At 33.7% G+C, this 10,863-nt stretch overlaps 2 protein-coding genes across 2 annotated transcripts; one reads left to right on the top strand and one right to left on the bottom strand.

Moving 5' to 3' along the window:
• Nucleotides 1-2,078, top strand: LOC134250993 (hydroxyacyl-thioester dehydratase type 2, mitochondrial-like). The gene is made up of 4 exons (XM_062733357.1): nt 1-292; nt 1,253-1,335; nt 1,433-1,533; nt 1,985-2,078. The coding sequence occupies exons 1-4, from the start codon at nt 246-248 to the stop codon at nt 2,030-2,032; spliced, it is 279 nt and encodes a 92-aa protein (XP_062589341.1). The 5' UTR covers nt 1-245; the 3' UTR covers nt 2,033-2,078.
• A 1,490-nt stretch (nt 2,079-3,568) lies between these two features.
• LOC134250994 (isthmin-1-like) lies at nt 3,569-9,970 on the bottom strand. Its single transcript, XM_062733358.1, has 6 exons — nt 9,090-9,970; nt 5,357-5,747; nt 4,915-5,049; nt 4,564-4,656; nt 4,047-4,455; nt 3,569-3,949 (listed from the first exon to the last, which is right to left on the bottom strand). The coding sequence occupies exons 1-6, from the start codon at nt 9,384-9,386 to the stop codon at nt 3,850-3,852; spliced, it is 1,425 nt and encodes a 474-aa protein (XP_062589342.1). The 5' UTR covers nt 9,387-9,970; the 3' UTR covers nt 3,569-3,849.
• Between the last annotated feature and the right edge of the window lie 893 nt (nt 9,971-10,863).

The raw sequence follows: 10,863 nt of genomic DNA, 5'->3' as shown, positions 1-10,863 counted from the left end.
TGCGCTGTGACGAGCAATGCAATGTGTAGTGCGAGCCGATTTAAAATAAAAGTTTTTGTACGCGATATTCTAATTATGTAATCATTGCAGATTGTGCAAGGTCTCTTTCTACCAGAAAATATACATCGGTAAATGTAGGAGACAAAGCTACATTAACAAAAACTTTCACAAAAGACGACGTAATTTCTTTCGCTAAAATAAGTTTGGACAACAACCCATTGCATACCGATCCCGACTTTGCTGAGATGACTAAGTATGGAAAATGTATCGTACACGGTGTCCTTATAAACGGGTAAGTTTTAAAATTTATTTGTATTGCATTTTCTGCAGTAAGGCCTATAAAATATTGAAAAATTTACATTCACTGAATTTTAATCCCTTGATTTACGTTCAGTCATATTTTACATTACTCATAGGCCTAGGGAGAGGTACCCTAATCAAGATGGCCAAATGCATTTCCAGGATAACTGAATAAAAGCAACATTTAGCAGTATGAATTTCCGAACTGATAATTGATCAACAAGTTTAATATTCTCAAAGTACATGATTGATATGTTAAATGTTGTTTTTATTACGATTAAAGTTTTTTTTAACTGTCGAAATGAAAAAATATTTTATTTGTTATTTGGATCTGACGTATCGGAAAAACTCTCCGAAAACACAAATTGACTGCATTAATGGAAAATTCGATCTTTGTGTTTTTTTATATAACCTTATACATAAAGATAGATAAAAGATATATAAAAAATAATTAAATAATGTTACCCCCTCCGCACTTGTATACACAAACCAAACTGAAATGAATACAATTTGTTTAGCATTCAGTGAAATCGATATAATTAGGACAAATTCAGTTTTTACAAAAAAAAAAAAATTATAATAATAATAATCTAAACTTCTCCGTTTTCTCCTCTCTTTGTTTACTTTTCATTTCGTTTCTTTTTGCTCTGTTTTTCTCTTCGTTCCTTCCCGTTTTCTTTCTTCTCTTTAAATTCCGTAAAGTTTACGGGTATCCCTTTATCCTTTGTTGCTTTTTTTGTGTAAACTAGGTTATATGCAAATCCAGATTAAAGATATGTAATTTCTCTTTAAAAAAATGTAAGGAATAAATACTACTTAATAGATCTATATATAAATGAAAGCGAAGACAATTTATTAAACCGTTTCAAAGACTTAGAAGCAAAAAAATGTTGAATGAGGAAAGAAGAATAATGAATTGGTCTGAATGTAATAGTACATCCTTTGCTTGCAGATTGATTTCTGCGGTGTGCTCTACGAAACTTCCGGGTCCAGGGGCCGTGTACTTATCGCAGGAAACGAAATTCGTCGCTCCAGGTGTCAAAATTTGTCTAAATTTCCTTGGCAAACAAATGAAATTTTCATGATGATTCTTCTCGTAACAAATATTCCTTTTTATTAATTCATTATGTAGCATTTGTCGGAGAATCTGTAACGGCGGAAGTAGAGGTCTTTGAGGTCCGGAAGTCAATCATGAAATGCTACACGACAGCCTTCCGGACAGACAGTAAACAGGTATAGGTGCAACTTAGGTGATCAGGTGCCTAAACCATTGTAATAATTTATTATGATGTTCTGATCACAAACTATTACGTTAACAATTTTCATCTCAAATTATATAAGCAGCTACCCTGTAGAATGCACATCAAGTATACTTACCCGTTTAGAATTAATTTTCAAGTCTTGGAAAGCGTAATAGTTTTCTGACAAACATATAGCAGTAGCCATACAACTAGCTGCAGAACTGTAGCGTTGTAGTTTTATATACCAGACTTTAGTCAAAGACTACATAAAAGCATAATACTATACAGTTTTGCAGCTACCACGGGACTGAAAATTACATCAAAAGTGTTCACATTTTTAGAAGAGCTCCAGTCAAAATGTGAAGTTTAGATTTCTTCAATAATGATTTTGCATCATCCATGTACTATTCATGTGGATTTTTCATGTGGATTTTTCTGCACAGGTTCTGATGCAGGGTGTAGCCAAAATAATGTTACCCCAAACCAAGTAGACCCTTAAAAACCGGAAGCCGTCATAGGGATCTGTAATATGCATGGGGGTTGGACTTTAGAATATTGCATATTAATTAATCACAGGCTGATGGTGGAGTGTTTGTAAGTGAAGTAAAGTAGCATCCAGTTGTAAATCTATAAGAAATGTTTTATTGTTGATGTTATTTCATTATCTTATTGTTTACTTGAATTATTGATGCAATACACATTGCACTTCGACATTGTATTAATGTAAACAAATGCTGTTTTTGTGTTACAGACATCTAGCGAGATATTGTTGAACAGACAGTAAGGGACAGTGATACTGAGATGTTGTATGTCAGTTTTTCATCATTATCTACCATATTACAACTGTAATTTACTTACTTATTTCAGCATTATCACATGTGTTGTAAATTGGGCGCCTGCCATCTTTCTTACGAAGAAATTAGTCATGTGACATAAACATTGTTGTTTTACAATTGATAAGATCGAAATAACACTGTCCGTGTCCTCAAATATTCATAATTGATACTTAAATGTTATTTTATTGCAGTATTGTCATTTAATTATGCTGTATTTGACGAAATGTTTTGGAACTTGAATGTGTAGCGTAATACTTATGTGTTTGCATTATTGTTCGGTATTACTACGCCATGGATTGTGTGTGTCCGTTTTATTACAGATTGTTTGTTGAACTTGTTTTCTAAAGTATATCGAATAGAATTTATAGCTCCCACTTTACATGTAGAAAGGACATTTTGAGCGATGTTATTTTCTTTGTATTATACAAAATGTATGTAAAGTAGTTCCGAGTTGCTCCAGAAAGGACAATTATTCATTGGTTGTTGTGATCACGTGACCATTTATGGAAGGTTATATATATGAGCAGCGAACGCCAGTTTCATCACGACGATCGTAACGATCAGATCATATTACGTCATCAACATCACTGACTGTAAATTACTAGTGACTTAGGTAAAAGAAAATAATGTAAACTAATACAAATTAAGTAGTGTATAATTTCTCCACCGCACGGACACCGCAATCCACTGTGTTTTATTAGGCCAGAGATGTTAAGCTAGGACTTTATATACTCATAGATGTACTGACTGTTTTGTTATATTTCATTGAACTTTGAAGTCTTTATTAAATGAAATATTTGAAACGAAAAATGGAACTTGGTTATGATTTACAAGGATGTGAAGTAAATTATCAAGGGTGTTTAAATAATGTGACGGGCTGAGGATGCCCCCCCCCCTTTTTTTATATGTGGACGGATGTCATGAGTAGTCCTGATAAAAATATAATTTTATAATTTATTGAATTTACACGGGATGGAAACATTGTAAGCTGATTGGCATTTGACAGGGTGCTGAGGAAGCTTACAGATCATTTATGAACAAGATTGTTGTTGGCGATTGGTTATTTGCACGATTTTAATGAAACCTTGTAACTAACTTTATTTAATTTCATGGGTACATAGACTGATTACTTTTTACTTACATTGAAGTGCTAAAATAAAAATGCTCATGGTTATTTTGTGAAACGATAAATTCAGTGAAAAACAAACGTGTTGTTTTTATTAGTTTTACACATTTATGAAAATAAAACCATTTTATATACAAAATAAAATATCCAGATACCCGTATGAGCGAACAATTGTGTTAACAATGACACACAGATACTGTGCATGTCACAAGAAATCAAACACACATCAGTACGAAAAAGGACTCATAACACCGGAAGTAGAACATTTTACTCCGTCCTGCCGAAGCAATGTCCTCCTTTAGTAACAGGCACCTTTTTTATGACGTCATCTTCCATACACATCACGTTAGTAATTCTCACTGTCTATTCTCTGTTGCAAAATGACATTGTCATCTGGATTCGTTGAGCATTTTCGGCCATTATCTGGAGGTAGAATTTGGTTATACCTGGAAACAACAGAAAAAAGACAAAGTTTTTTCCTCCTTTAATAAGAAATGGATGAACTTCATAATTTTGTTTATTACGTCATTAGGCGACACTTACCTGGACCAGTCACCTTTACAAATAATCCATGGATTTATATCCAGTTTGTGGTGAAGTTCAGGGGACATTTCTGGACTAATCAAATTCGGGGTACCCGCCCCTTTTCCTCTTGTGATAAGTTTGAATTCGTTGTCATAGCAACACATCTGGGATGATAAAGTCTTCACACCCTTATAAAGTTTTGACCTGATGCAGAACCGAGCGCTAGGTTTGTAGGCATATAAGCCCTCTGCCTTTGTGTCCACGTCCGCCCAGCTGTAGTGTTTCTTGGCGTGGGGGTCCCAGACTTTGGGGTTATATCCCAGGTGCAGTGGGTACAAGCAAGGACAGCTGGGAAGAGCTGCACGCTTCAGATAAGATGATATGGTGTCTTTATTACACGCCATCCATCTCTTACATACATCTTTCTCTAAAAAATGATTTATTAGAGAAAATGCTTTCTAAAAACTATTTTGAAAAAGAAACATAACACAAAATTTGAAAAAAAAATGCCTGACATATTATATGCACGTCTCACCAGGGTTGATGAAATCCTTTGGCCTTAACGTAGAATCTGGGATGATATTTTCGTACTCCCAAGCAAATTTGTTCTTTTTTCTTGCAGAATCATCTGCAATAAAGATAACTTGATATTACATCAAACTGCATATTAAAAATACCAAAATTAATTTTGAGAAATCTAAAATCTAAATACTAGTATATTAATTTGTAGTCCATGGTTTGTGTGGTTCATGAGGATAAAGTTTTGCAATTACAAATAATAAATCTACCACCAAATTCACTAGAAAATTTCGATAAAAAGATTTTTGCATAAAGAATCATATTTAAATTGAAGTCTCCTTTTTCTATAAGATTGATTGCTGATTACCATAGCAACGTCTGCGGTAGCAGGCTTGTGTTTCCATTTCACGACACGCTGATCCACAGTCACGTGATCTTTCTTGTTGTCCCATTCCACATGTAACAGAACACAGACTCCACGATGACCATTCCTTGGAACTTGCTGCCGAAAAGTCAAATGGTAATCAGACATATAACTTCATGTACTCTTTTATAAATAACTTTTATTTTTTTACTCAAACATTTTTCGTGAGTATTTAGTAAAAACAACAAAGAGAATGAATGGCGGAGCATTCCTTCGCAAAGAGCATATCTATAAGTCAAGACAGCATTTGACATCGATACCTATGCAAATTACGTCACTTGTTTCGCACAGAATAAACCCACCCACCCACAAACGAACACAAACGACTGCGTTAGTGATATCCCCTCCAACACCGTTGCGAGGGGATAAATCATAAAAATCTTACCGTCAATTTGAAGTTTCACTGATGATTCGTCACGTGCACTGGAAACTTGTGGCGTTTTTGGCAGGAAATTGTTATTTAAAATTTCAGCCTCCAACTGATTGTAATCATAGGACCCGGATGTTTTGGTCAGTGCTTCTTGTGCAACCATCTCAATAATCTGTCGGATTGTGATTGGTTTTAGTCTGTGAAAAATTCTGCTTTTCTTTCTTTTCATAGATTTATTTTTTCTATTTTTATTTTTCTTTCGATTTTTGTTCAGCTTCTTTTTCTGCCGTCTCCTTTTTGCTGCCTTCCATTTCTTGGAATGTTTTGCTGGGAATGTTGTCGATTTTGATTCATTGTTGAAATCAACAAAACCGTGTATCACTTTATTTGCAACATTTGTATCTACCTACAAATAAAAACATAATAGCGTCCAAATTACATATTTAAACTAATATTGATGCCTTTGGAATTTTCACAAAATACAGAAATTTTGTCAAATCAAATTTCAAAGAACGTCTGAAAATGCTTCGTTAAATGCAAGCTTAGATGACAGTTTTCTTCAACCTTCTGTAGAATCAAAAGAGAATTTTTTTCTTAAGATTTCAAAAGGCTTTTCTAAATAGACTATTTCTTAAAATGGTACAAGGATAAATGTTTTGGGAATGAAGGTTTCTTTCCAAATTATTTTGACATACACTAGTCTGTCGTGTCAAGTATCTCTTTGAAACAGATGAAGTATTGCGCTTTCTTAGAATCTTTACTTTGAAATCTGTTGACTTGATTTGAGAACTCACGATTCATGGTATTTAAAGCGTTTTTCGAGTGTTCTAAAAGATTAACAAAGTGAAAAGGATTCAAAGGGTTTCATTTTTTTTACTCCGACTTCTGTTTAAATTCTAACAAGTATTTGCTGATGATTGAGAAAATTGAAGGTCAAGAATTTCTAGAACCTGATAAATCGATACCAATTGCTGTTAAGCATCAATCAAAGTGTAGATCTGAGTTTTAAGGAATGTTTTTCTTTGAATTTGGATAGTGTGAGAAATTTATCTTTGCTACAAGATAAAAACAAAGGGCTAAGCTCGCCACTCGGTTCTATAATAATGCTTCGTTAGCTTCCATTTCCCCTCGCGTGAGTGAATCAGCTAGTTTGTTTCATTCTTTCTTGGCATCGAGATACCGTATCCAGATTTACCGCCGATACACCGATATAATACTTAGAAAAATTTAAATACAAACAAACGCAATTGATTTATGTAATTAGTTCAACCTTTTGGCAAGAAAAAGTTCTAATTGCAACAAACGAACTTCTAAAAATTGCTCTCGCCGCATGCCGCCTGTTGATTGAGATGCCTACACCTGGTATTTTTTTCTTTGGAACAGGTAGAGGGTTCATATACTTCAAAAGAAGAAAGTGTTTAAATTCATTAGCAGTTCAATCTTTCATTGAGGAATTCGGTAATATTTTATTGTTTTCCCTCGGAACAAAAATGCTAATCCTTTATCATAAAAAAAAAATTTAAATGGATATAACAGCTAGGGGTAAATTTGTTTTGGTATTATAATAGAAAGGCACGAAAATAACCGATTATCTGTATGCTTTTACTGTTTATTCTGATATTACTTTTTATGATGTTTGATTAAGAAGATACTTCTAAAAATTGAATTATTCCAACAACAAAAATCGTTGAAGAATGAAACACTTCTAATTTATCTTATATAATCAATTCAAGGTTATTATTCAATTTGATTATTTTTATAAACAGATTAAAGTCCCTATTCATACATCGACCAACTTTAGAAGTTTTGCATTCTGTGAGGTGAGGTCCCTATCAAACTTTTCTTGCTTGCTTTGCAGATTTAAAGAATGTTTTTTTGAAGAAATTTTTGCATTTGATTTTTTAACGTTGGAATCCCCTTTTCTATGATAACCCTTTCCTGTAATAAATGTTCTCCTCTAGATTTACCGTGTGGTAAACATTCACTCATACGGCAAGGGTTCCCATTATAATGAACTCGGATATAAGAATATCTCGGTTTATTATGAACTCGTATCTTTATCCCTTATATATCATAATACCTTCTCCTACAGATATATTAAGGAACCAACAAATTCATACTAGTAGACCCCAGGACCTTCTTATAAGCAAGTTTTACTGTAGTATGAGGGTATATAATATTTGTTTCACCAAATAATAGTAATGCATAATAAAAATTCCGAAGGGGTGGGTTCTAAACGCATTGAGGAATGTTGACTACCAGTATACAGAAATTCATTCACTGGTAGAGTATTTACATTGTAGTAAACTTTCTAGTGGAGGTTTGTTATAGGGATGGTTTATTTTATGACACCACGCTGATATTCTAGATTCGCGCGCATTATTATACTATTATAACTTCAAATCTAAATGAAATGGAATTTTTAATTCGTTTTCTGTAATAAAGCTGTTGAGGAAACAATTTTGCATTTGATCTTGTATACGAACGGAAGTACATTCACACATATTGGAATTTTCGGATTAGACTTCAATCAGACAATTTTAAACGAATTCTATCTATAACAATGCAAGAATAGATCAAGATATAAGCCCCATAAGTTCTGTTTATAAATATTTTAAATCATTATTCAAGCCACAATCCCCGGTGGAGCGATTTTTCACGTTAGGGTAATTTATTCTCTCACATTACAATACAAGTTTATCAATTTTATAGCATTGTATCTTATAACGAAACAACCCCAGGTCATAAAGTTTTCAAAAATGGGTCAAATGTAAGCCTGAACACTTCAGATGCATGTTTATCAATTTCGACGCAAAAGCAATCAAACTGTCACTCCTCTTATTGCATTATCTGGAGATTTCTAATTACTTGTCAAATAAATAAATTAAGTTTTCATGTTTTAAACTTTAGATTGTACAGGTCGATAACCTTGTCGAAAGAAAAATATGGGAAAGCACAAGGGCGCGTGCAACAGCGTTACCATGCCCACCCTCCGTCTCCCCAACCAAGCGTACTGATAACTTCGATCATTAACATTGATTGGGTCACATGATAAGACCGTCTGTCGGGTCATTGGGTTGTAGGGTGTCAAACCAAGTGCAATACGCCATTTGACTTCTTTTAAATTCTTTAACGAACTTTATTTACGCGCTTTGAAGAAGTTATATATATTTTTCCTCAAAGCTATCCTAAATTCATGTTCAAAGACATTTGATTTTATTTTTGATATTCTTCAAAAGTAAATAAACCACTTAAAGCAGATGAAATGATATGTAAATGATGGATAAAATTCTAGATCAAAATTAATGAATTTTAACTAATTTTATGAGAACATAAAAAAATATTCTTAAGGGGTAATCGCACTTACATGACAAATCTATAATATGAAAGTTTGATATTCTAATCATTGAATGGGTGGTTTTGAAAATGCCGATATTTAAATTTAGTGTTTTATAAATATAAAAGTAAACGTGTTATCTTAATGATCCTAATCGAGGAGTCAAACTTAGTTCAACAGATTAAGATGAACCAAGATTCTTAATAGCTTTATAGTGCTAAGCTCTCCAAATCTTTACGAACTACTCTGTATAGAAACAATCAAAAAATAATTTTGCAACAATATTTTAATAAATAAAATAAATACTTAATCTAAGTTTTTGATTAGAATTCATTTATTATTTTTCAATGTCTCTGAAATAAGATTCAGAACAATTTACAACAAAGTACTTGAACAACTTTTATTACTTACAATCAAACTTTCCGTCCCATTTAATAACGATCTATTCTGAAGCAATGTCGAGGATGAGGAGGAGCTGGGCGGATCAAACAAACCAAAGGTGGCGGGTATCGTCCATGACAAGTAACACACCAAAACAATCAAGAAAACCATATTCACTTTTTCCATGATCCGGAGAAATGTCTTCTTGTTCTTGTCATTTGTCGAATTGTTATTTTCCGTGTGAATATTTTCACTGGTGACAGGCAGTTCATTGTTAGATCTACTAGGTGGGTTTACTACGTGAGACGTTATAGTCAGGGATCCCATTGGGGCTAATTACTGACCGATTAGCAACTCCTCTCCCCCACTCAGAATAGAGCTTTGTACCTGTTCCTTCATGAAACCAGCGGGTGCTCCAACTTAAAAAAAACGTATTACATATGTAATTGGAGTTTTCCTACTTCAAAAAAGAATGAAGAGGTTATATCATCGAAGTAAATGGGTGATTCACAAGGTATCCAGAAGAGAACAGGGTCATTTTTGTTAAACCTCTTCCTTTCTGGGTCTGGTCCAAGAAACAGATCGGGCAAGACTTTTTTTTAACTGCTCCCCGCCTCTATTGGTGAAACAATGTTTCTTGCGCGCCTCTATTTTCCAATGAAGTGTTGAAATCTTTATGAGCGGAGATGAATGGCGAATTACAACAACTCGTTATCTGGCAACGCTGACCATTCGAACAAAATTGAGGGTGGATCTTCGGAACTTCTCATGCATGGTCGCTGAAACATGGCATTTTGTAGGAGATTCTTCGAATGAAACATGGTTAATGTCAGTCTCGGGAATCACTCTAGGCTTCGCGCTTCAGTCGAATTTTTGACAAAGCCGCGCGCGATTACAATCAAGAGGTTTTATACAGCTTCTCTAAACCAAATACAATCATGTAGTTTTTAACGTTTTTATGGTTACAAATGATACCAAAAAATCATAAAACTAGCATATGTAATTGCTGAGTCGTCAAATTACACACTATACACGCGGGGATTCTGACGATCGCTGAATTGAGCCCAGTTCCTGGGTTTGTGTTGGGGATATTGCTTAAATCAAAGTGACAATAAATGTAGTGATCTACCGCGACCCCCGGGGAGAGGAGCAAAAGAAAGAATTAAAAGTCGGTCACTTGGTTTGAGTTTTTACAAAAATCGGACATTTCGAATTTAGACTTTTATTATCTCTCAAACACTCCCTTGTTCATTGTAGCCAATGTGATTTGATTCTGTTTAAGCAATGTATTAAAAAGATGTACTTATCGACGGTGAATATAAATACATTTGTAAATTGAGCTTCATTAATGAATTTTTATCAAAACATATACGGAAAAATAGTTGAAAAATGACAAAAGAACTTTGAAAATAAATTGATAAGAGCAATAAGTAATTTGATGCGCGCATTAATTTAATTATAACTGTCATCAATTCAATGATGCGCGCATCCATTCAATACTCGTTGCTCTCATCATTGATATGATGATAAGGTCAACTATGCTTAAATAATAAAATGTAGAGCTAAACATCATATGTGTAATTTGAATAATTTTTTTTTAACTCTTTTAATTAAATTGAAGATGTGTTTTACTATATTTTTCAAGGGATTGTATATGCGCACTTCAAATCATTAAAAGTGAGCAACAAGTCAATCAGCTAGCCTAGAGTTTTTGATACTAGTATGCTACTCTCCCCATAAACATATTCGCTAGCCATGAGTTTCTGATACGCTACTCTCTGTATCAGAAATCATTGACTAGCGA

Source organism: Saccostrea cucullata, unplaced genomic scaffold (genome assembly GCF_032062105.1).
Source record: "Saccostrea cucullata isolate Sc308-1 unplaced genomic scaffold, CSIRO_AGI_Scuc_v1 ctg2228, whole genome shotgun sequence".
In the NCBI taxonomy this organism is placed as follows: Eukaryota; Metazoa; Mollusca; class Bivalvia; order Ostreida; family Ostreidae; genus Saccostrea; species Saccostrea cuccullata.
Note: the sequence above shows the minus strand (reverse complement) of the source record. Positions and strands in the feature narration are given on the sequence as shown.

Bases quoted from the DNA above. Each gene is read 5' to 3' on its own strand.
- LOC134250993 (XM_062733357.1), top strand. From the start codon at position 246: ATGACTAAGTATGGAAAATGTATCGTACACGGTGTCCTTATAAACGG. The intron at 293-1,252 runs GTAAGTTTTAAA...CTTTGCTTGCAG, and splicing joins CACGGTGTCCTTATAAACGG to ATTGATTTCTGCGGTGTGCT. The intron at 1,336-1,432 runs GTGTCAAAATTT...TTCATTATGTAG, and splicing joins AACGAAATTCGTCGCTCCAG to CATTTGTCGGAGAATCTGTA.
- LOC134250994 (XM_062733358.1), bottom strand. From the start codon at position 9,386: ATGGGATCCCTGACTATAACGTCTCACGTAGTAAACCCACCTAGTAGA. The intron at 5,050-5,356 runs GTAAGATTTTTA...ACTTTTCGGCAG, and splicing joins AGTGAAACTTCAAATTGACG to CAAGTTCCAAGGAATGGTCA. The intron at 4,456-4,563 runs GTGAGACGTGCA...ATCATTTTTTAG, and splicing joins AAAGGATTTCATCAACCCTG to AGAAAGATGTATGTAAGAGA.